The 27,063-nt window shown below is 39.0% G+C and overlaps 1 protein-coding gene across 12 annotated transcripts in view; it reads right to left on the bottom strand.

Moving 5' to 3' along the window:
• Window positions 1-4,667: 4,667 nt before the first annotated feature.
• The window catches only part of ZNF143 (zinc finger protein 143), a 56,464-nt gene continuing 34,068 nt past the window's right edge, over window positions 4,668-27,063 (bottom strand). For all 12 annotated transcript variants that reach the window (XM_081540702.1, XM_081540701.1, XM_081540697.1 and 9 more), the window contains 5 exons: window positions 21,183-21,410; window positions 17,984-18,132; window positions 16,292-16,453; window positions 6,284-6,430; window positions 4,668-5,422 (listed from right to left, as the gene is read on the bottom strand). In XM_081540702.1, the coding sequence (XP_081396828.1) occupies window positions 5,339-5,422; window positions 6,284-6,430; window positions 16,292-16,453; window positions 17,984-18,132; window positions 21,183-21,410 (770 nt within the window). In that variant the 3' untranslated portion in view covers window positions 4,668-5,338. The remainder of the gene's footprint in view (window positions 5,423-6,283; window positions 6,431-16,291; window positions 16,454-17,983; window positions 18,133-21,182; window positions 21,411-27,063) is intronic.

Here is a 27,063-nt window from a genome sequence, read left to right on the forward strand (position 1 = left end):
CAGAGCCTTTTATCTCTTAGCTAATTGCATTCTTTTTGACTTTAATACACCCACAAGGTTTCACCAGCTTCACAATAGTGAAGATCACCTTTGCACACCAAAAATGGTCCACATTTCTGATGTTCCTGATTTTCTGTTTCAAAGAACATTCAGTAATTTCAGAATGTTAGAGAAGCTCTAAGGCAGTGGGGAAAACTGCTTAGCTGATGAGTTCTGTCTGGGTAAAAGGTCTGGTGAGTGTAACAGCTGCTCCCAACTGGGACATACTGCCCTCCCAGGGTCCTCATCGGCATAAAAGTGCCATCACTTGCTTGGAGCAAAAGTTCCCTATTTAAAAAGATAAGGCAACTCCCTTGTGGCAGCAGAGATTTTACCTTTTTCCTTAGAAATTGCAGAATTTATCTGGAGGGCTCTGGAACTCTGTTTGCAACTCAGATTAGAGCTGTGTTTCCGCATCCTTTCTTACGCAGCTGGCTTTCTGGACAGATTAGTGAAGGTGCTCTGTCTTCTTTTTGGATGCCTCCTGTGTGTCCAGGGAAACTCTGCAGAAAGGAAGCAAACTAGGAGAAATTTGGGATTGACATTAGAGCAAGAATCCTGTTCTCTATCATTCAAAAGCAGAAAAGTGAAAAGAAAAAGCTTTTGCCAGCTAATTTTCATCTTAACTATTCATGCAATTATCTTGATTTTTGAGCATGCTTTATTCTCACAAGACTTGCTTTCTGTCTTTCAATTTTAGCCGAGTTCTGGAAGCAACATGAAATTTCTGCATGAAGGATTGAGAACTCTTTGTGTCTCTCAAGGCAGGTGAGTTTAGAAGCTAGAGGTGACCTGCTTTGCAGTCTAGAATTCTGTGGAAGTAGAAATTCCCAGTTACCCTATGGGAGCCCATAACCTAAAAAGTAGAAGCATATATTCCCCAAACACGAGTCACACCTCCTGTGTGACAGCAAAAAGAGAGCTGAAGAGCTTTTCTAGGCAGGGCAGGCTACATAATCTGCGGGGCTTAGTGCAAAAAGAAAAAGAAAATAATGGGGACTCTTGGTCAAAAAGCAGGAGAAAAAGGGCTGTCAATGGTATACATAAAGCCAGACACAGAAGGACGAATAGTCTGTGATTCCATTTCTGTGAAGTACCAAGTGTAGTTAGAGTCATAGAAAGAGAAAAAATGGCGGTTGCCAGGGGCTGGAGGGAGTGGGGAGGAGGAGTTTTTAATGGGTACAATTGCAGTATTGGAATATGAGAAGGTTTTCAGATGGTGGTGATGTTTACACAACAGAGTGAATGTACTTACTTAATGAACTGCACACTCAAAAATGGTTAAAATGGTAAATTTTCTATTATGTATATTTTAGCCTCCACCTCTCGCCCACATAAGCATAAGAAATACATAAACTTTTTCCTTCTTTCACAGACTCTCTTATGACTTGTCATGGTGTTTTTTCTTTGCTATTTAATGTCATCCTAAGTAAAGAAAAATTTTTAGCATCAATTTTACTCTTCATTTTTATTTTATGCAATACCAATTTTAAATGAAAATGTCAAAGTATTTAACTTGTATTTGGAATCACTGAAATTATACAACTTGAATTTTGTGTAATTCCAGGTTACCTTGACCTGGCTAGAAGAGAAGAACAAGAGCCAAGGTCTGTAAAAATGGAAGGAGGTGAGGATCCCCCTGGCACAGAACCTGGAGAAAGAGCCCTCCAGGCCATAGGACCTCATGGGTGCCTGAGGGGGTGGTCTCTTTGGCCTAACAGCTGCCAGCTTCCCCTTTCCACAGTCCTGCCACCCCAGCCTACAGCACACAGGCTACTGCCAAGCATCATTAGAACTCAGAGCTGGGATGAGCTCAGTAGGTGGGGATGGCCACCACCATGCCCCCAACACCCACCTTCCTGCACTGGCATCAGACCCTGCCAGGCAGGGGAGCAGCAGTGAGAACCCACCCATGGCGGCCGTAGGGAATGTGACTGTGTAAGGTCAGGCTCCAAGGATGACCCCCCACCGCCGTGCCTGCCTGCTCCGTTGTTGGTTCCGGGAGACTTCCCTTGACACAAAATCAAAGATAAAATGATTAAGAATTTTAAGACTGCAACCACAGTGCATTTAGCCCCAAGTGCAGGGCCCTCAACAGTACTAGTCACACACCCTGTTCCTCAGGCCAAAGAAAAGAGTGTGTTTGGCTGGAGTATTCTTTGAAAGACCCCCTCATTCCTGAAGGAAACCTAGTTAACTGTAGAAGTGCTTACAGTGGAGGGGCTGAGGCAGCCTAGCCTCGTGTCCTTCCTGTTCCCTTTCATTTCTTTCTGTCAATAGACTCCAGCTCCACCCCTTTCCTTTCACCCTCCCACTCCCCACCCACTGTTGGTCGACTGGTCTACAACTTGTCCGAGCCAGGAAACACTGGGATGTAAATTCCTTGGGATGAGACATGGAATCCAGCTCATGTCATCTCTGAGTGCATGGTTTCCCAAGTTCCCTAGTCCCAGGGCATGATGTGAGACTGTCCATTAGTTTGCCCCTAATGACCTGGGGGTCAAGTGCAGGGGCACAGGGAGAAGTGTGGCCCTCTGCGTAGCTGCCACCTGTAGAGGATTAAGGAAGCCAAATCCTTCTGTTTCCTAAATTGGAGTGCAGACTGTAGCCAATGTACTTTTTCTTTGTAGTGGCTTCAAGTTGTGTCTGGGATTGAGTTGGCGTGGTGGGGGCGGGTTTCTTGGACTGAAAGGCTTGCCTTGAGCATTGTCTGGATCATATTGCAGAGGGTTATGCTCCAACTAGCTACATCTGCTAAGATGTACCCTGGGGGAGTTCCCAGGCAGTCCAGTGGGTAGGACTTGGCTCTTTCAACGCCATGGCCCTGGGTTCAATACCCGGTCAGAGAACTAAGATTCTGCGAGTCGTGGGGCAGCTGGGGGAGAAAAAAAAAGATGTACTCTAGTTTCATCAAGTATCTTGGGGGGACTCTTCAACTTTGGCGGGCTGAGAAGAAACCCCACAGCAGCTTTACTTGCAACTCTCAGTGCATCAGCTGGAGTCTTCCCTTGGGGGAATACACTATGCTCCTGAGTTCCTTTCCCAGGAAGTCAGGGGACAAACCAGCAGCACCCCCTGACCTATTCTCTGGTGCTATTAGGAAGGCAATTTCTTTTGAGCTGAGGGAAAATCAGGCCCACCTGCAGCATCTAGCTCAGCTCTCTCCAATCCAGGCAGAGGAGCTGGCGTGAGGGATGAACACCCTCAATTCTAAACAAAGGCAGGTGAAAGGCAAAGCCTAGGAAGGCTTGGGTATTCGTTCACAGCAGACCCAGCTGGGCTCAGCGGAGCACCTCCGGGTTGGCAGCCAGTCCCTGGAGGAGTGGAAGGTGGGTGCACAGTTCAAGATCCTGTTCTTCTTCTATCCCACCCCTACCCCTGCCCCTGCCCCATACTGACCCCTTTTTGAGCCTCAGCTGGGACTTGTGTATTTAAATGTCTCTGTCAAGAATGAAGACTGAGACTGTGGGTGACTAAGACCTTTCTAATGTTATATATCTTTGAAGAGCTTTGAAGGAAGCAGCCAATCCCCCCTGCCCAACCCTGCCGGGTTTCCCATTTCAAATGACTAAGTCATGACCTTTCTTAGCAAGACTTCAAAGAACCTGATCAAAGATAACATTTATATTAAATAAAACAGCACAACATTTTTCCTTTTTTACTGTAAAGCTTGAAATGAAAAACAGCCCTGTTTCAGCTCTCTGGCCAACAAAGCATGGTGAAAACAGCAGAGAAGTGATTCTTACAGGACAACCCTCACACACCCTCCCCCCACCTTTTTTGGAACTTGGTGGCCCCTACACTGAATCTCTAACATTAGAGATGGTTTTTCAGGTGCTCATCCGGTCACTGGGCAATCATAAATCCCCACCAAAGCTTGGGACTTCCTTGAAGGTCCAGTGGTTAAGACTCTGCACTTCTACTGCAGGGGGCATGGGTTCCATCCCTGTTTAAGGAACTGAGATTTGGCATGCCACCAGAAATTAAAACAAAAGAAATCACCAAAGCTCATATACATAATCTCTGCCACAAGTTATCATCTGAGAAGGCAGTTGTGGTGTGGTGAAAAAAAAAACACCCTGGACGTGGGAGTCAGTCTGGCTTCTCAAGTCTTTGCCTTGCCTCACCACAGTCCTGGGAAGACACAACTTCTTTGAACCTTCAGCTTTCTCATGTACAAACAGAGGTATTAAATCTTACATATCTCACAAAATCCTGTTATGAGCAGATAAATATGTATGGAAAAGTACTTATTGTGCTTGATACATTAATATACTCTCTCTATATATATTGTATTTTAACCTATTACATTAGTGGTGTTTTCTACTCTTCCCCCCACCCCATACCAATTTAATGAAACAAATATAAAGGTAACATTTTAAAAATTGCTGTATTCAAAATTAATAATAAACTTTAGGGTAAATAAGCTTTAAAACAAAAGTACATAAGCAAAAATAAATAATTTACACCAACCCACTAACCTAATTTTCAGAGTAAAGCCATTTCCAATTATAGCACTATTATTCTGGGCTCCAGCCTGTGGTCAAGCTTTGATAGTTCATTATTTTTAAGAAACAGTAACAAAAAACTGAACACTCAGGAAATCATCTTTAACAAAACAGAAGCACTGGATTTAACTTTTTAATTTTAAATAACCAAACTTTGTAATTTTATACATAATCCAATGTAATGCTAATATAATTAGCACTTCAGCTTGCAGAGCTGGTATTTAACAGGGGTGGAAAACTGTAATGAATAGTCTTCAAACCGTGAGATATTTAATACAAATAAAAATGGACAAGTATACAGTAGAACAAAAACTGCAGACACTCTACTAGCTGAGGGAAATATCTGAAGGCTTTACATCCTTTATTATCCATGATGGCTTTTGGAATTATGATTGTTTGACGTATAGAACCTTTGACATTTTCAATACAGCCTTTATTTATTTATTTTTTTCACAGTAAGTTAAAAATCCATCATAAGACTCCGTAAGACTTCACTGGTCTTGCACGTAGACTCTAGGAGTTTGCAATCTGATAAAAGAGTAACATAAAAAATTAACTGTATTGCCCTAATTTCATACTTCCTTGTACACAATACATCAGTTTGGGAAATCTATTCCAAGGGTTATATACACAAAAGTGTCAAGAATAAAATGTTCTCCACTCTTGCATAAAAATGTGTACAGTGTTTCGAGAATGGAAAATTTCTAATTTTCCTGGGTCTGGGCTTCATGGATCTCTGCTGCCTGAAGATGAAAGGCTTCTCTGGCTTTATTGCTCCATTGTTCTGAGGATTAATCATCCAACCCCGGCGTTTCTCCTTGCTGGATCCTGGATGCTATTCTGATGGCTTCTTCCAGAGATGGCTGTTCTCCAAGCTGAAACAGGAACATACACAAAGCCACAGTCAAGATAATGCCAAAGAAATATAATATGCCAGAAGTAAAATTTCTCTCTATAATTCTAACACCTGGGCTTGTTATAGTACTAATGCTCATCCACAAAACACAAAAATTCCTGCTGGGGAGAATAATGCAGTTTCTTTATATAGGCTTTTGATAAATCTTCACACAGGCAAGGAACAAAAAGATGCTTATCCTTTCTGTTGGAGATAGAGAGCTTCATGAGCCTTTATCTTCATGCCCATAAACTAAATTAAAACCAACAGCTGGCATTTTCCTGAGTGCATTCTAACCCTTTTCCAAGTAAATATGTTAAAAAAAAACAAAACAAACTTCCCAAAGAAAGGTAATCTACACCTCACATTCTAGATTCTCTGAATGCAGTGACTTCCCAGAGAATGTATTCTTCATAGTCTTCTGACATTCCCCACCATAAAATACAGCTGTTGTGCAGGGACTTTTTTGAGGATTAACTTGGGAGTCTATGTTTACAGGAGGCTCATTTCCAAGGAATAACTCTGAAATGCTTTATAGAATCCTGCCTAATTAAACTTTTATTCTGACAGTAAAGATGCCTGGTCAGGTACACACAGGGATGTATATACCAGGAGCTTTATACTTCTTGTTATAAATTCCCCTAGAATATGCAAAGATAGTAGCAAACAAAGTTTTAGTCAATTTGAAATTATTTCAAACACAGCAATTTCCTTAAAGGAGCTAAGTACTATTGATTATTCTGTGCCCTGCCTCTGTGAGTGTTATGCATCAGAGTACAGCGACAGGGCTGAGGACTGAACAGCACTGCTGTCGACAGAGGACAGCTGCCATTGTACTCACCTGAACTGCAATCTGGGTGCCGTTGGATGTTGCCACTAAGGTTAAAGGTCTGGTTTCTGTGGTTACTAAGTGATGGCTATGCTGTTGGTGCCCCATTTCTGATGATGCAGTGTGGAATGCTGCCAAGTCCTGAGCCACGATTGCAACCTTAAAAAATACACAGAAGAATTATAACTATGATTTAAATAGGTTAAAATCCATTTAATGCAAGGGACTGTCTTCAAATTCAAAAGGAAATCCTCCCTTCTGACCATAGACTTGTAGAAGCTGAAAGCTGGAAAAGATCTTACATATTGTCTATTCTGAACTCTTTTTTTCCTCTCTTTTTTGTTTTGACTGAACCACCCAGACTGTGGGATTTTAGTTCCCCTATGAGGGAGTGAACCCGGGACCTCAACAGTGAGAGCAGAGTCCTAACTACTGGACTGCCAGGGAATTCCCATGGACTCCTCTTTTTTGAGAAAGTTGACACTCAGAAAGAAGGGACTTATCTAAAGTTATGAAGCAAGCCAATATCAAAACAGGATAGAGGACACTGAGAAAGTGGATTCGCTATGTCAGGTTCCATTAAACAGAAGAGACGTGACTGTGCCTAGATTCTAATATCCCTAGGCAGCTGCCTGGGAAGTTACACACGTGGATTAATTTATACCTGAAATGTCTATTTATTCCTGAGTTTGGATCAGTGGTAGATACACTATTTTCTCCTGTTTATCTGTTGCACTAAAAATTAGATTTCCATTAACCAAAAAAGACCTACTATATAACACAGGGAACTCTGCTCAATGTTATGTGGCAGCCTGGATGGGAGGAGAGTTTAGGGGAGAATGGATACATGTATAGGTATGGCTGAGTCCCTTCGCTGTTCACCTGAAACTATCACAACATTGTTTGTTAATCAGCCATTCCCCAATACAAAATAAAAGGTTTTAAAAAAAATTAGAGTTCCATTAAACTTTTTAAGTTAAACAAAAAAAATTAAAACTAAAAATAATTTTAAATAATAAAAATATTTTAAAATTAAAAATAAATAAAAATAAAATTAGATTTCCACTGGGAATTCCCTGGTGGTCCAGTAATTAGGACTCAGCTTTTTTACTGCCATGAGTCTGGGTTCCAGCCCTGGTCAGGGAATTGAACTAAGATCCCAGCAAGCTGTACAGCATGGCCAAAAAAAAAAAAAAAGCATTTCCATTAACTGGGAAAACAAAGTACCAGGAACATTACTACACGGCATGAGGGATCTTAGTTTTCCAACCAAGGATTGAACCCATGACCCCTGTAGTGGAAGCATGGAATCCTAACCACTGGATTACCAGGGAATTAATTCCCAGCAACATATTTTGTCACAGTCACTTCCTCTTTTAGATCCCATGGAATCTTTCTATCTTGTTCCTGAAGCATCTAGTCAGAGTGGTTAAAAGTGCTTTTGTGGCTCTTAAACTTCGAATGCAGCTTTTTCTATGTAGATAATAACATAGAAAATAGCATCAACTACATGTCATATGATATTTAAGAATTCTGTTCAGCCAAACTTAGAGAAAGAATAGTTAAAAACTGAAATTACTATTTTACTTGGCCATTTAATCCAGTAAGAATGCTAGATTTTAGTGCTAATAGATATTTAGCTTAGATCAATCCCAGTACTGGTCCATAGTCCAGCAACAGATTTCAGTCCAACAACAGGGGAGTAGCTTATATTCGACTAACCTTTCCTGCAGGTAACAATCATAAAGTGTCAAAAAAAATATGAAAAAGCAACCATCTGAAGGCATTGGTGAATGGTGAAAAGCAGGCCGGAAATGGACGAGATTCTCAAAAGAAGGGAACCACACTGGGTCACATCGGTTTCAACAGCTTTTCCACTTGAGAGTAGGCAACTTATGGTATCAGATAATGAGGTCCAGGGCTGCCAGAATGGCTATATATTGAAAGGGATATCCTAGAAAGGAGAAAACCAGAGGAAGGGGAACCCCCCAAACCTGTGTATAAGTTCCTCTCAATTCTTTAAGACCTCAGAACTGCAAATGTGTTGGGGAGGTGTCAATAAATATGGAATAAAGCAACAGCTAGAAGGCTAAAAAGCTGAGAAGAGGATTCAGTGACACTCACCACAGGGCAGAGAGAATTTAGAATTTCAACCCCACCAAGTTTAAGGGCTTGGAAAACACCTCAGGCTTTCCACTGAAACCTTAAGAGCTACACTTTCAGAGTAAAGACTTTGTCCCAGGACTAAAGATTCATCCTGAGACCAAATGGCAAAACCAAAACAGACCTACCTTAATAAAGTACAAAACCCAGCCTCCACAAGTAACTACTTGATAAAATCAATATTCTTCAGAGGAAGATAACCAAATTAAAAATCCCCTTAATGTATCATCCACAATATCCAGAATACAATAAAAAATTACAACACATGAGAAGAGGAAAATGTAACCCAGAGTCAAGGCTTATGGAATTCACACAAAGGGAAGTCTCAGTAAATAAATGAAAACTATAAAAAAGTAAATTCTACAGTCAAAAATGACAATATCCAAAGTTATCTAAATGGGCCTAATAAAAGATTACTGTTAAAGATGGTGATGTTAAAAGAAAAGGTCAGTGAGCTCAAACAGCAATAAGAATTATCTATCTGAAGAACTAAGAAAAAAAAAGAATGCGTCCCCAGAAACTTGTGGGAAAACACCAAGTTAATATACATATACTTTAGAGACCCAGAAGTAAAAGAGAAACAATGAGGCAGAATAAAAACTTTCGATGAAATAACGGCCTAACTTTTCCTAAATTTGATAAAAAAAAAAACACCCTCCTCTACAAAAAACATTATTATATGTTTCATAATATTATATGTGTTGTCTTACAATTACATATAAGGAACCTACCAGATAAACACAAAGAAGGCCACACCATAATCACATTGCTAAAAAGCAAATATAAAGAGTCTAGAAAATAGCCAGAGGAAAAACTGGTGTATCATATACAGGGGAACAATGATATGAAGATGGCTGATTTCTCATCAGAAACAATGAAGGACAGAGACAATTTAAAGTGCTGAAAGAAAAAAAAAAACCCACCAATTCTATATCTAGCAAAAATATCCTTCAAGACAAAAATATGTTTCAAACAGAAAGGCAATATAACATGTTTTCAAATAACCAAAACCAGAGAATTTGTCACTGTAGATCTGCACTACAAATTATGCTAAAGTATATCCTTCAGGGGACTTTCCTGGTGGCCCAGTGATAAAGAATCTGCCTCGCAAAGCAGGGGACACAGGTCTGGTCTCTGGTTGGGGAACTAAGATCCCACATGTTGCAGAGCAACTAAGCCCAAGTGCTGCAGCTACTGAGCCCACATGCTACAACTACTGAAGCCTGCTTACTCTGGAGCCTGCACCACAACCAGAGTCCATGAACCGCATGGAAAGATCCTGTGTGCCACAACTAAGACCTGACACAGCCAAAATGAACTAATTAATTTAAAAAATAAAATACATCCTTCAGGCCAAACGGATGTCATATGGACACTCAAATCTACAAAAAGGCATAAGAGGCACTGGAAATTATAAACCAGCAGATAAGTATAAAATACTATGTTTCCCATCATCTTGTAACTTACTTAAAAGATTAACAGCTTATGCTAAAAAATAATATTGCACTGCGGGGTTTTTATTTTTTTTAAGTTCTACCAGTTTATTGCTACCAACCCATCTCCCTCCACCCTCATGCACGCATGCTCAGTCATGTAATCCCATGGACTGCAGCCCACCAGGCTCCTCTGTCCATGAACTTTTCCAGGCAAGAATACTGGAGTGGGTTGCCATTTCCTTCTCCATGCGAGGGTTTTAATATCTGTAAATATAAAATAAATTACAGCAGCACAAAGAGTAGGGACATAAATGAAAATATACTGTTTCAAGGTTTTATGTAAAGTAGTAACAATCTTAAGTCTAAGTAGACCACAATAACTTAAGGATGCACATTTTAATCCCTGGGGCAACCTCAGAAAAGTAACAAAGGGTATAATTATGAAGTCATTTGAGGAATTAAAATGAAATATGTACACATCTAATAACAGCGTTTCAAAAACCTGGAAGTAAAAAAAGAAGCTAACAACTAAAAGGGAGACAAATCCACAATCATAGTTGAAGATATTAATTACTTTTTCTTAGTAACTGATAGAACAAATATGATATTAAGAAATTATCAGGGCTTTCCTGGTTGTTCAGATGGTAAAGAATCTGCCCACAATGTGGGAGACCCAGGTACGACCCCTGGGTCAGGAAGATTCTCTGGAGAAGGAAATGGCTACCCACTCCAGTATCCTTGCCTGGAGAATTCCATGGACAAAGGAGCTTGGCAGGCTACAGTCTAGAGTTGCAGAGTCGAACACAACTGAGCAACTAACATTTTCTCTTTCAAGAAATTAACCTACGTGCAAATTAAAACCACAATAATATACTATTTCACATCCACTAGAATAGCTAAACTTTTAAATAGCAACAACTCAAAATGTTGATGATATGAAACAAACAGAACTAGTGTGAGTGGGGTCAAACCACTTTGAAGAACTGCTTGACACTTTCATATAAAGTTAAATATACCTCTACCCGATGACTCACCAATTCCACTAACAGGTTATTAATCAGAGAATGAGAATATGTATCTACAAATATACTTGTATAAGAATTTTTACCACCATCTTAATTCTTAATTAAAAAAAAAAACTAGAAGCAGCCTAAATATTTGTTCATCAAAGGGAGAATCTATCAACAAATTGTGATACACTCCTAACCACAGAATACTGCTTAGCAATAAAAATGAAGGAACTCATGTTATAAACAAAAACATGGATAAATCTCCAAAATGTTATGTTAAAGAAAAAAACACAGGAGAGTTCATACTCTGGCTTCACTATGCAAAATTCAAGAACAGACAAGATAATACAATCAGAACAACTAGGTGGAGACTGACTGGAAGGGGTACCAAGAGAACTTTCTGGAGTGATAGAAATGTTCTAGGTCTTGTTTGGGATGGGATGGGTGTGTATGTTTAACAACTCACTAAACTGTAAACTTAAGATCTGTGCAGGTGGTGGTCGGGTGATTAGGATTCTGTGCTTCTATTGCCAGGAGCCCAGGTGTGATCCTTGGTTGGGGAACTAAGATCCTGCAAACCACATGATGTGGGGAAAAAAAAAATCTATGCATTTCACTGTATATAAATTTTACCTCAATGAAGAAAAAACAACTGCAGGCTAATATGAAAAACATGTTCAACCTCACTGACAATTGATATAACTTATCTTTTGCTTTTGAATAATGCAAATGTAAAAAACAAAATCCTCAGAGCTACCAAGAGTACAGTGAAATAAGAATACTTTTAGATCCATGGCATAATTATTAAAACTCTCCAGAAAGGAATTTGGCAATATTCTTTTTAGAAGAAGGTTAACATAGTTCATACCATTAATCTAATAATTCCATGTCTAGAATTTGTTTCCCATGAAAATAATCAGAGACTTGCAGAACAATCTGTGTATGTGGAATGCATTAATACATGATGGTATATCCTGCATTGCAGGCAGATTCTTTACCACTGAGCTACCAGGGAAGCCCTATAGTATATCCATTTGATGGATTATTTTATAAATATTAAAAATCCTTTTAAAAGACCATTTAATTGATTATGAGAAAGTGCTCAGGATGTAGTGTTAAGTGGATGACAAGCATACAAAATTGTAATATAATCCTAACTTTCTTCACACATGCATATACACAGAAAACAAGATGAATAGTCCTAAATGTTGAGACTAGTTATTTTAACCTCAAGGAATTATAGCTGATTTTTAGTTTGAGTCTCTATTTTCAAATTCTTTTGGGTACATACCTTTAAGTGGAATTACTGGATCATATGTAAATCTATCTATGTTCAACTTTTTAAAGAACTACCATATTGATTTCAACAGCAGCTACATTCCCATGAGCAACACACAGAAGTTTCAATTTCTTTATATTGTCCCCAAATTTGTTATTTTCTGTTTTTGGATAAGAGTCATCCTAATGGGGGTGAAGTGGGGTCTCACTGAGATTTTAATTTGTATTTTCCTAATGACAAATGATGTTGAATACCTTTCCATGTGCTAAATGACCATTTGTAAATCTTCTTGGAGAAATGTCTATTCAAGTTCCTTGCTCATTTTTAAATTGGGTTGCTTATTTTTTTCTCGTTGAATTATAGGAATTCTTTATATAGTCTATTTTTCCCTTTGTAATATTATTTTTATTATTTTAAAATATATTCTAGATATTAATTCCTTAGCAGATATGACTTGCAAATATTTTCTCTCATTCTATAGACTGTTTTTCACTTTCTTGGTAGTGGTTTTCGATTTGTTTTAAAAAATTTAAAATTTTTTAAAATTTAAAATTTAAAACAAGTGGTTTTAAATTTTTTTGTTTTTTTTGGCTGTGCCTCACAGCTTCCAGGATTCTCAGTTCCCTGACCAGGGACTGAACCCAGGCCATGGCAGTGAAAGGCCAGAATCCTAACCAATAGGCTACCAGGGAACTATCAAGTGTTTTTAATTTTGAAGAAGTTCAATTTGTTTCTTTCATCTCCTATAATTTTGGTGTCATATGTAAGCAATAATCTCCTAATCCAATTTATTTATTTTTTTCTTTCACTGCTTGTGTTTCTGGTGTCATACATAAGCAGTAAGATCATGAACACTTTTGCCTGTTTTATTCTAAGAGTGTCATAGTTTTCGCTCTTAAATCCTTTTTGAGCTAATTTTTATACATATGGTATAAGGTAAGGGTCCAACTTCATTTTTTTTTGCATGTGGATATATTCAGGTTTCTCAGCATTTGTTGAAAAGACCTTTCCCACTGAATGGTAAAATTCTGACTGTCAAAATATAGTTGATATATATGTGAGGATTTATTTCTAGACTCTCTTATTTTATTCCACTGAGAATGTGTACTACTTCTGTAATCTGAAATTAGCTAAAATAGATAGAAAGCACTAACTCTTCAGTCTGTACCTGCTAACCAGGCTTCCAGAGGCACCTGGAAAAATAAATCTGAGAAATACAATTACCTTAATTATACACACACAGAAAAAGACTTAGGGAAGGACTATTTTCTTCCCATGTACAAAAATAAATAGTTATTTAAGTGTTACAGATAATTCACGGCAGTAGGGGTGGGGTGTGCAAACAACCCAGCGGATACCCAACATTGCCCAGTGGCCTACATGTAGGCCACTCCTTCTCCTACAGCAGAAGGAGTCATGGCAGCAGCAGGTCCTCCAGTAAAACCCCCTGTTGTGATATCCTGAGTTGCTGGAAACTGGCTTCATTCTAGCCCTCAAAGCCTTCTCTCTTGAGAACTTTTCTGGCCCATAGGCTGCAGATAAGCTATATAAGAATGCTTGCTTTAGGATCACTATCTTTTTAGACCTGCAACTGTAACTCATACCAGGTATATTTACTTAAGCTGGGCTATAAACCCATCCAGGAATCCTAGAGCCATGGACATGACTGCAAAGCGATTAGGTGGGACGATTCCAAAAGACGGCCTAGTGGTTACATTTTTTATTTGTTTTGGCATAAGGTATAATTAGCAAACAACAAAAATGCATGAATCCTGGGTGTGATGTTCAGTTTTAACAGATACAACCATGAAATCGCCACTTAAAACAAGATGTTGAACAGTTCCTTCATATTCCATTCCATCAATTTCCTCCCTGAGCCCAAGCAGCACTTTCTGATCTCTATCATCATGGATTTGTCTTGTCTGTTCCTGGATTTCATTCATTTAAGTGGAATCATATGGTATGTATTCTAGATGGAATTGCTGAGTCATAGAGCAGAGGTATGTCTGACTTTATAAGAAACTGCCAAAGAGTTCTCCAACCTGGTTGTATTATTTTACACTCTCTAGAGTGTTAATGTCCTAGTTGCTTCATCTTTGCCAGTGTTTGGTTCTATTAGTCTTTTTTATTTTAGCCATTTCCCTGTGTCTGAAATGGTATCTTTGTGATTTTAACTCACATTTATTTGATAACTAAAGATGTTGAGCACTTTTTTGTGTTACTTCCTTTGATGTATCTTCTTTTGTGAGGGATCTGATCAAATAAGCAATCAAATGATTCGCTCATTTACAATTTTTATTTATTTTGCTAATTTTTAATGGGTTGTTCATATTATTCTCAATACTTAAGTCCACTGTCAGATAAAGTGTGAACATTTTTTTTCCAGTTCAAGGCTTACCTAATCTTTTTCTATATATTGTCTTTTGTAAGCAGAAGTAATTTTGAAGAAGTCCAATTTATCCAAAAAGAAAAAACTTTATTGTTAGTGCATTTTGTATCCTATGAAATTTTTATCCTAAGGTTACAAAAACATTCACTTTTCTTCTAGAAGCTTTATGACTCTGATTCCTGTATTTCAAGGTGCAGAAGACTTTCAACTTTGTTCTTTTTTTCAGGACTTTCCATGTTCTCTTTAGGTCCTTTGCATTTTCATATAAATATTGGAATTGGGTTATGTATATCTTAAAAAATGCCTTCTGAAATTTTGATTGTGATAGTACTGAATCTATAAATGAATTTAGGAAGAATAATAGCTATGAATTTTGACAGACCCTTTCATTGAACAGGGTACAGTAGCTGCAGTGAAACTTAGCATTGTCTTCAGCATAGCACAGCAACAGTTTTTGTGTGTGTGTTGTTGTAATGTCTTCAACTTTATTTATTGATATATTTGGCTGTGCTGGGTCTGAGTTGCAGCATGCAGGATCTTTTTTTTTTTCAGTTATGGCATTCAGAATCTTTAAGTTATAGCATGTGGGATCTAGTTCCCCAAACAGGGGCCCTCTGCTTTGGGAGCACAGAGTACTAGCCACTGGACCATCAGGGAAGACCCCATAAGAACAGTTTTTAAATGTATTAACCAAAATCATTTAAGATAAATGAAAAATTAAACTACAAAGAGATACATAAGATTTGGTACCACTGTGCTGACCATCAAAAGGGGAGGAGGCACTCTCAAAGGCTACAGATATGAATGTAGATGTGTACAACCCTAGAAAGGAAGTTTGGCAATGCTTATCACAATTACAAATGTGTATGTCTTTTCAGCCAGCAGTTCCACTCCAGGGATTTATCTAGCAGCAGATATATTCACACACATAAAAAATCCCATGTGCACAAGATTATGTGTTGTCTGAAATACGCAAAGACTTTAAATAAATTATGGCATGTCCATACAGTGGAACATGATATAGCTTAGAAAAAGAATGAGAGAGAATTCCCTGGCATCCAGTGGTTAGGACACTTCACTTTCACTTCTGGCGCCCAGGTTCAATCCCCAGTTGGGAACTAAGATCCTGCAAACCATGTGGCACCACCAGAATTACCAAAAAAAAAAAAAAGAGAGAAAATTCTCTATATAAAGAAATAGAAAGATGTCCTAGATGTATTATTAAGAGTAAAAAAGACAAACAAGGAGGTGAAAAACAGTATAGTGTTTACTACCATATAAAGGGTGGGGGAAGATGACTATTTGTGTGTGCATGTGCTCAGTCGCTCAGTTGTATCTAACTCTTGTGATCCCATGGGCTGTTATGGGGTATATGCAAAAATCAATTCTATTTTACAAATGAGAATAAACTGAGACTCAAAGTGCTGTGTAGCTAAGAAGCTTTAAAACTGAGATTCAATCTGAGGTTTATATGCTTAACCACTGGACTTCCCAGGCAGCGTGAGTGGTAAAGATAAGAGACATGGGTTTGAGCCCTGGAGGAGGGCATGGAAACTCACTCCAGTATTCTTGCCTGGAGAATCCCATGTACAGAGGAGCTTGGTGAGTTACAGTCAATAGTGTTGCAAAGAGGCACATACAACTGAAGTGACTTAGCATGCACAATATCACACCGTACATCTATGACTAACAATTTTGATATTGATATGTGTTCTGATTGATATAAAAGAAAAAAGCAATTACCTGCTGCCCTTCTGTACCCTCGGCAGTAACCATAGCAACAGAATGTGTTCCTGCTGAGGAAATGACTGCATCATGAGCAGGTACTGTGATGGGAGTTCCGTCCTGTGTTACCATTGTAATGGTGTTGCCAATGGCCTGCATGTCAGCCTGAGATATGTTGACCTGCAACACAATGAATTTTACAATCAAGCAATGTTTCTTGCTTTATCTGGTCAGTTTTATTAAGGACTGGGCCTAAGCCTCCTATGGCTTCCCAGATGGCTCAGTGGTAAAGAATCCGCATGCCAATGCGGGAGATGCAGGTTCAACCGCTGCATCAGGAGATCCCCTCGAGGAGGAAATGGCAACCCATTCCAATATTCTTGCCTGGAAAATTCCATGGACAGAGGAGCCTGGCAGGCTGCAGTCCATGGGGGTGCAAAGAGTCAGCCACGACTAAGCATGCACGCATGCAAGTCTTGTATAAGTCTACTCTGGGAGCAAATAATCATTTTACAATGGAATAAACTCTTTTAGAAAGAGATCATCAGAAAAACTGAGTAGTTCTTAAATACTTTTTCCTCCTCTCCATCTCTACTGCCAATTTAGACTTCTATTTTTCTCTCATCTAATTTTTGGCAATAATACAACTTTCTAGCTATCTAACCCTTCCCTAATCATCCTCTAACCTTGTCACCTTGCTAAAAAACAAACAAATTTCATTATGCTCCCTGCTCAAATCCCCAGTGACACCCTATCTGTCCAGAATAAAACTGTTAGTAAATTTGTTTAATCTTATATGCCAATCAGTGGACAAAGAGCACTGTGTGGAATTACTGATGTCAAAAGTGAGGAGGAGAGGGATGAATGGGATGGTCCAAGTGCTCTGTACGTTCCTATCCTGAATCCATTCTGCTTCTAGCTAACACTGGCACCTTAAGAGTTACCAATTCAAAGGGCAGATTAACCATGGGAGGTAAAGCTCTGAAAGAGATGGGTAAAGAGAAAGTTCTCCATGGAAGCGGCAGTATTGGAGGATAAAGAACCTCATGCATCTATTTCCACCAGGTATTAAGACAACCTTAGCGAGGGCTTAAAAATGAAATCAAGTCTGAATTATTTTAGGATAGTGGCATCTAGAAAACAATGACAAGTCTGACTGTCGAACAACTCTTATATTGCTTTTCCTGAGGAAATCAAGACAGCTTCCTATTAATTCTGAAGCTAGTTAAGTGAACTCCCATGATTCCAAGTAGGGAGAAAGCCACACCCTGGAAATTTTACAGGTTTCCCCATCACTGACTTCCCCAGATCTTTTAATGATGTCCTCATCACCTCAGCCAAACCTCTGCTGATTTCTCAATCTTATCTCCGGGATCTAATTAGCCACCCAACCTATCCCTTCCAAGTTTCACGTGGACCCATTACTTTTCACTGTGTTTCTGACCTTCATCACCTTACCTTTGAAAGATACCCATACCACCACCTGAATTCTACAGAGTGACAAACCTTCTCTCTTTACAGACCTCCTTGCATGGAGTCTCTTTCAGCAAGACGAGTCTCTTTCTTCAGGAAATCTAGCACTGCTCACAAGCTAAACTCCAAACCTTGTGCCCCAATTCAAGGCTTTCCCCAACTGGGACCCAACCTGCCTTTCAAGCCCAGGCTCAGAGAAATATTATTTAATGTGTCTGGGGTTTGGTGGGTACTTACATGCTGAGTCCCGTCCTGGGATATGAGTGTAACCTGTTGACTCAGCCCAGACTGGGTTACTGTGGCTACTTGTGTAGATACAACGTCATCCCCTTCAACACCTGTAACATACGTGATCTGGGACCCTTTAAGAACATCTTCACCTTGACCTGTTTAAAACAAATGAATCATTTATTTGATCAACCTACCAAGCTGTTCAGAAAACAGAGAGAATATTTTAAATATTATGGAGAAACTGACAAAAATGAAAGGGCATATATATTGAATTCTAAATTATGAAAATGATTTCTAACACCTCCTGCTGATCTCTCCACCTGCTCTTTTGCAAAGCCAAACCAAATCCAAGCAGACTGAACTAAACTTTCCCACATAAAGAGTAACTGTTCTAATTTTGAGAGACCTCACTTACTCCCTCAGTTGGCATAATTATGTAACACTGTGCATGTGTGCTGGGGTTAGGAGTGGGGGAACGGTACAGGGAGACTAACTAGCAAGTAACCCTTCTAACATGGCAAATATGCGCTAAGTTCTTGCAGTCACTCAAGCTGTTTAAAATGATAAGACAATATTCATAAATATTAACCCCAAAACCAGAACAGTGTGTAAACACAATGTACTAACAAGTTACTTACTCTTTAACGAGAGTGACTGACTGCAAGTCATTAGTACACAATGACATCACTGTGTAGACAATATAATCTGGGGTAGGGTTAATAATTTCATAAGTGAATGAACAGGAACTCCCAAATACTTTTTTATTTCACAAAAAATCAGCAAGTAAACAGCAATTTCAACCATCCATTACTGCCATACTTGGAAACCAGTAAGATTCCTTATCCCTCTCTTCTATTGCTTTCCACATCTCATGAGGCCAGAAAAAGGGTAGTTTTTTTTTTTTTAATTCACAGGACTTTATATGCTAATTTAAGAGTACTTCTCAAAGTTATGGTTGATGCCTGCACTCATACAGCTATGGTCATCATGGTGTAATCCCTATGACACTCATTATTTCATTTCTTTTTGTTCTGTTCCATGGATTCCAAGGTGGTTCAGTGGTAAAGAATCCACCTGCCAATGCAGAAGATGTGGGTTTGATCCCTGGGTCGGGAAGATTCCCTGGAGGAGGAAATGGCAACTCACTCCAGTATTCTTGCCTGCAAAATCCCATGGACAGAGGAGCCTAGTGGGCTACAGTCCAAAGGGTCGCCAAGAGTTGGACACGACTGAGCACACAGACAAGACACAGGCAGATGAGCTTCTGAGGTGGCACTAGTGGTAAAGAACCCGCCTGCCAATGCAGAAGATAAGAGATGCAGGTTCGATCCCTGGGTCAGGACAACCCCCTGGAGAAGGGTATGGTAACCCACTCCAGTATTCTTGCCTGGAGAATCCCATGGACAGAGGATTCCTGCAGGCTACAGTCCATAGGGTCGCAAAGAGTCATACACAACTGATATGACTTAGTACACACGCACGGCCATTTATTATACTTATTATTATACCACTACTCCAATGGGGTTCAAAACGTAGGGGATCATATGGAAGAAAAGGAACACAAACCCATTCTTATTCTTGGAAAAACAATCTTAGTTTAATTTTTTTTAAATAAAATATATTATAGGTTATCTTGTAGAACACAAGAAATTCTGACAATATGAAATGTTAACATTTAAGGAAGAGACTGAGGAAGATTAAAAAGGGAACAGTCTTAAACCTAAGTTTGACATCATTAAAGTCTACTTTATAACTGCAAGGATTTAGCAGCAATTGTTAACATCTAACCAAGCACACTTAGGTGCTTTGGCTAGAAAATAGCATAGCATTCGAGAGTAAAGGAATCGTTGGGAAGTTCCTGGTGGTCCAGTGGCTAGCACTTGGTGCTTTCACTGATGGGGCCTGGGTTCAACCCCTGGTCAGGGAACTAAGATCCTGCAAACCTTGTGATATGGACAAAAATTTTAAAAAATAGTGAAGGAACTGTTATTTTCTTACTGCTGCTTCTGCTGCTATGTTGCTTCAGTCATGTCCAACTCGGTGCAACCCCACAGACGGCAGCCCACCAGGCTCCTCTGTCCCTGGGGTTCTCCAGGCAAGAATATTGGAGTGGGTTACCATTTCCTTCTCCAATGCATGCATGCATGCTAAGTCGCTTCAGTAGTGTCTGACTCTGTGCGACCCTATGGACAGCAGCCTACCAGGCTCTTCTGTCCACGCAATTCTCTAGGCAAGAATACTGGAGTGGGTTGCCATTTCCTTCTCCGTATTTTCTTACTATCACATGACTAATATCTGAAAAGATAAATTAGAATTACAGCGAATTATTTGAGTAGATAGTGAATGATCTGTTCTTTTCCTTATTCTCCATTTTTTTTCCTACCTATATGTTTTTCAATCCTTTAATATTAGTTTTAAGATTGGGTAAGAATGTTTTAATTTTCAAACTTACTTCATTCAGGAACTACTCAATGAAACAGGACAATGTATGTTTTGTTCTGTTTCAGAAAAACCTATTTCATTTTACCTATTTAACTATGCTGTGTTATTTAACTGAAATCATAGAATCTAATTCTCTAAGATATTTTTCTCAAGAGTTTATCCTTACTGAAGTGAATATTTTTGTCTCCCACAACACTACTGAATAGACATGAATCAATTAAGTTATTTGGGAATGCTTCACCACTCTTGATTAAGACCAACATTCCAATACACCCAAATAGTCTAGCTGCCCCTGCCCTGCTGTGCATACTCATCTCACACCACCCTCCCAGGCAGAAATGCCATGCTGGCCAGGCTTCTTTCAGTCTCTCCAATTTACTTGGCTCTCTCCAACCTCAGGGCTTTTTGCATGTGCCAGTCCCTCCATTTGGAACATTCTCCTGCCTCTGCTCCCTGTTTACCACCCCACCCCCCAAACCTTGCACATCTCTGCCTGTACACCAAGTGAACCCATGATCTCTCCAAAAATCACTTCTTCAGGGGAGTTGTCTCTGACCTTTGAGACTAGGTTAATTTCCCCTCTTATACATCCCAGAACATTAAGTACCTTACTTTGATAGCAATTATCACAGTTGTAAATGGTATGCTTGTGTGACTATTTGAATGAAACCTAATGGTTAGAGACAATGCTTTCAATCATACATTATGCTCATAACTGTTGATTTTCAAACACAGACATAAAAATACTGGAAAAAACCCTTACCTGGGGGAGGCTCAAAGAAGGCTTCCTGCTCCTCCTCAATAGGCTCAGTGTCATTGTGTGCTGTTCGTTTGTGCATGGCCAGTGTAGAGATCTGCTTGTATGTCTTCCCACAGTGATTACAGTTGTATGGTTTGGAGTGCGTGTGAACAACATGATGTTTGTACAAACTGGAATATTCTGTAAACCTTTTGTCACACCCAGGGACTGTACAAACATATGGCTTTTCCCCTAAGAAAAGAATGGCACCAGAAAAAAAAAACAATTTTCAGTTATGAAGGCATAATCATTCCATACCTTCTAGGAGGTGGACGGGGAATGAAGGGGGAGGGAAACCACTAGTAGCAAAAATAAACGGTTGTCAAGTCCCTTTCTATCCTGCTGTAAGGCACAGCATAAGAAAAGACTCTCTGACTATGGTTTCAACTTGGCTCAAAAGGTGGTCTGCACCCTGAGTCATACCCCACACTTGAATACCACTTTTTGTTTAATTTCAAGAGATGTGAAAAATAAGGATGGAGATAGTTACTGCCCAGCTACACGCTTTGATGAGGACTTTACAGGCAATCCAGTGGTTAAGATTAGGCACTTATACTGCAGGGGGCATGGGTTCGATCCTTGGCTGAAGAACTATGATCTCACATGCCACACAGAGCAGCCAAAAAAAAAAAAAAAAGCATTGATGAAACTGTTGTTGTACTTATAACTAGATAATCTAGATATCAATAGTGATACTATATTAATAATGGAAATAATAAATGTAGGGAATTCCCTGGCGGTCTAGTAGTTAGGACTCCACACTTTCACTGCAGAGGACCTGGGGTCAATTCCTGGTCTGGGAACTAAGATCCCACAAGCCACTTAGTACAGCCAAAAATAATAAATGCAATTATTAGTATAATGTATGTAGCTTATCCTAAGGGTTTTATAAGGATAAAAACCAAACATTTTCTAAAAAGTGTATGAGATATAGTCTGGACACGTATTTCACATTAACTTCACTTGACTTCTTGCAACCAAGAGTATTAAATATTCACTAAAAACAATTCAATGCAAAGCAATTCTTTTTCCATGAAACAGTTTGAGAATAACACAGGCAGTGCACATATTTTTAGAACTTTTCATTATAGAAAATTTCAAACATACACAAAAGTATAGAGAAACAGTGCAATAAAGCAATCATCTAGCTTCAACTATCAATTCATGGCCAATACAGTTTCATTTATTCACCACACGTTTGCCCCCTCTGAAACAACTCCATGTACATTCCATCTCATCCATAAGTATTTCTGACTGTATAAAAGATGGATGCTTTTTATAAAGAACAAAATTATCAATAATTATTTAATATCACAATATCAAGACACTGTATGTCATGGGGGGGTGCCGCAGGGATCTAACACTGTGGGAGAAAGCAAACTGGAACAAATTAACCTAACTATAGTTTAAATGAACACTTTTAACCACTTAGAAAAGGTATGGGGGCCAGGGTTGGGGAAAAGAAGCTAAAGTAACTCATATACACAGTATCTAATAGTCTCAGTCTTGGACTATGCTGGAATAGGGAAAACTACAAACAAATATTTAACTCTTCTTGGTAGGTTTGTTTATTGTAATACTATGGGCAAAATGGGGCTTCCTTGGTGCCTCAGACAATAAAGAATCTACCTGCAATGTGGGAGACCAGGGCTTGATCCCTGGGTTGGGAAGATCTCCTGGACAAGGGGATGGCTACTCACTCTAGTATTCTTGTCTAGAAAATTCCATGGACAGAGGAGCTTGGCAGGCTACAGTCCGTGGGGCTGAAAAGAGTCGGGCACCACTGAGCAACTAACATTTTCAAAGGCAAAATAACTTGGAAACTATTCTAGACATAATAAAAGACTGAATAATGAATAAATGTATAAATGCTGTTGGAAGCCAGAGCTCTGACTATGGAAGAAGGAAAATGCAAATATGAAATGTGAGAAAAGAAGAAAGCTCTGTGGGATGAACTGGAATTGGAGGTACTGGTGTGAACTCAATCTCTAAAATGTGCTTATGTGTGTAAACACATGCATATCCTACTCTGTTCTCATTTTACACCTTCCTAGGGTAACTCCATCTTTTTCACGGTTCTAAACACGGTAAAACCACCCACAAATAGTGGTTCTAAACACAGTAAAACCACCCACAAATAGTAAAATCACTAATGTAATCTGTAATATACATCTTATACATTAAGTATTTGAGATTATGTCTTGTCCTCTGCCCAGCCCACATTCTCAAAATACGGCGGGTTGAAGTTTTTATCTTGGGGAATGGTTGTGGAGGAGACATGATGAGGGCAAGACCAGGCAGGAAAATGTCAGGCAATTCCAACTCAGAGAACCAGCCCTATTCATATTCAGGCTTGAGCAGTAACTGCCACTATGTGGCACCAAACCACAGTCAAGATATAAATAATTTTTTTTCGGGGGGAGGGGCAGGGCTGGCATTGTTTTTTTGGTCTTGTCTTGAAACTATAGTTTTTACAACTGAGGTATAACTGACTTTCAATATTATATTAGTTTCAGGTGTATAACATGGTGACTCAATAATTTTATGTATTACAAAATCATCACCATGGTAAGTCTGTCAACATACCAAGTTACTCCAATATTATTGACTATATTCTCTATGCTGCACATCCTATAACTCATTTATTTTATAATTGGAAGTTTGTACCTCTTAATCTCCCTCATCTATTTTATTTATCCACCAATCCACTGCCCTCTGCCAACTAACATTTTTGTTTTCTTTATCTATGAGTCTGTCTTTAGGTTTGTTTATTCATTTGTTTTGTTAAAGTTCCACATATAAATGAAATCATACAGTATTTGTCTTCCTCTGACACTTAGGATTAATGCCCTCTAGGTCCATCCATGTTGTCACAAATGGCAAGACTTCATTCTTTTTTATGGCTAATACTCCACTGTTATGTATGTGTCTGTGTATCACATTTATCCATTCACCTATCAATGGACACTTAGGTTGCTTCCATATCCTGGATATTGCAAATAATGCTGTAATAAACACAGGGGTGTATATATCTTTTTAAATTAGTGTCTTGTTTTCTTCATTCAAATACCCAGAAGTGGAATTACTGGATTGTATGGTATTTTTGAGGAAACTCCAAACTGTTTTCTGTAGTGGCTGTAGCAATTTACATTCCTAGGAACAGTGCAAGAGGATTCCCTTTTCTTCACATCCTTATCAACACTTGTTACTATCTTTTTGATAATAGCCATTCTGACAGGTGATATCTCATTGTGGTTTTGATTACCACAATAAGATTCTGACAGGTGATATCTCATTGTGGTTTTGATTACCACAATAAGATTCTGACAGGTGATATCTCATTGTGGTTTTGATTACCATTTCCCAGGTGATAGCAATGTTGAGCATCTTTTCATGGAGACATAAACGGATCTGAGTTGCACTTTAGAGCTCCCTAATGGCTAGCTGCAGTCTCAACTGGGTCAGTCATCTGATCATCCTTCCAAAATGGACTGCATTTTACACAGCTGAGTCTTATGCTCCACTTACACATAATGTGGGCTTTTATTGTATTATCTACTTGATGATCATCAGCCAATCTTTTCTTCCAACTCAGACCTACTTCCTGGGTCAGGCCAACATTTACAGCTACCTACTGGATATCCTCGAGGGGGTTTCCTTGATAGTTCAATAGGTAAAGAATCTGCCTGCAATGCAGGCGACCCGGGTTTGATCCCTGGGTTGCAAAGATTCCCCGGAGAAGGAAATGGCAACCTACTCCAACATTCTTGCCTGGAAAATCCTATGGACAGAGGAGCCTTGCAGGCTACAGTCCATGGGGTGGCAAGAGTCGAACACGACTTAGCAACTAAACCACCACTGGATATCCTTACTTTAGTGACTTTTAACCATGTATGCATTTAAAAGACCTGGAAGATTTTTAATATATACTGATGCCTGGGCCCCACCTCAATAAAACTACATCAGAATCTTTGCAGACAGGAGGTGTGGAATCAGTCTATTTTAAAAAGGTGAATCCGATGTACAGCCACATTTGAAAGCACTACTCTACCTGCATATTCCAAAGATCATAATGGCCAAACTTAACATCGGCATCCCTCTTTGTGGTGGTTGTTTAGTTGCTATGTCGTGTCTGACTCTCTTGCAACCCCATGGACTGTAGCCTGCCAGGGTCCTCTGTCCGTGGGATTTCCCAGGCAAGAATATTGGAGTGGTTTGCCATGCCCTTCTCTAGGGGATCTTCCCTATCAGGGATTGAACCAGCATCTCCTGTACTGCAGGCAGATTCTTTCCCACTGAGCCACTTGGGAAGCAGGCATCCCTCTGACTGTAATCTAATTTGCCCATAAAACATGTTGAATGGCTAACTTTCAGATAATGAGTCTATATTCCATTACGTTAGATGGGAAAAATAGTTTTCCCAATCCATCTAAAAATCCCAACCATTTCCCCCAAATATTACAAAAAGGCTCTTAACCCACCAAGAATGTCTGCATAATATGAAGCACTTAAAAAACCATTTATCTAATTACTAACACTATGAACTCAGTAGCATGTATAAGTTTATGTGTAATACACAATAATAGCATAGTATCAAATAGAAATTTTGTTTTCTTTCTACACCACAAACATGTACTATAAGTTTAAAATGAAATATCATAAAAATATTTGGCCATGTGATGCAAAGAGCCAGGGAAAGACTGAAGGGAAAAGAAGAAGGGGGCGGCAGAGGATGAGATGGTTCAAGAGCATCACTGATTCAATGGACATGAATTTGACCAAATTCTGGGAGATAGTGGAAGACAGGGGAGCCTGGCCTGCTGCAGTCCAAGGGACTGCAAAGAGTCAGACACAACTTAGCAACTGAACGACAAATCTTAAAGATAGAAAGGAATGCAGATTATATTAGCAAAAGACAATGTTTTTTTCTAATCTACAGCCTTCTTTTCCAGGCCCCTGAGGTTTTCACAGGATATTCCACTTTCTCAGGAAACACAAAAATGTAGGCAAGATGATGGCAATAATGTATAATAAAAAAAAGTAATGTATAATATACAATGTGAATATAAGATATGACTGTATCAGAAATATGACTGCAGTGTATTCTATGTTCTCTCATTCAGATTCATATGCAACTTAAAATCTTTTCCTTTTATAGAAAAATGCATGTATCAAGTGGATTCATTATAGTGGGGTTTCAATTTGAATCAAATTATGAGTAAAAATTTTACAAACCATTACAGCAAATATACAGATGGTGCGAGTTCAGGTGGTGAGGGAAACCCAGAGAGCTGTATATTGCAAACCCACACTATTATCTTCCCTTCCCAACCTGGTCTTCCTCATCTTAGCATGATCATTGAGCCTGTCACACAAGCCAGAATGACAAGTTCTTCTCATTCCTCATGACTAAGTTGGTCATCAGGTCTTTTGCTGATACTTCTTCAATGTCTTTCATTTTTATCCTTCTTCATCTCACTCACTTCAAATATTCTCATGGCCCTTAATCAGTCTCCTTGCTTATGGCCTCATCTCCCTTTAACTTCTTTCTATAGCACTGACAGAGTAATTTTTTTCTAAAAAAGTAAATTTTCTTTAAATCTTCCTTCCTCTCTATCCATAGCAGTCCAAACTTATTGATGTACCATTCCCAAGCAGTATCCAAACTTATTAATGTACCTTTCTCAAAGTAAAAGGATTGCTATAGATGCCTGAAAATATTTCCAGAAATATCCAGGAGTCTGTAGCATGTAGCCTGAGAAATACTACCTTACACAACTAACATTCCATTCTAAATGTCTTTTAATTTTGAATTATCAAAAGTTTACTCTTAATATGAGTAATA

This window comes from Giraffa tippelskirchi, chromosome 11, assembly GCF_054371585.1.
Source record: "Giraffa tippelskirchi isolate mGirTip1 chromosome 11, T2T-mGirTip1v1.2.pri, whole genome shotgun sequence".
Lineage (NCBI taxonomy): Eukaryota > Metazoa > Chordata > Mammalia > Artiodactyla > Giraffidae > Giraffa > Giraffa tippelskirchi.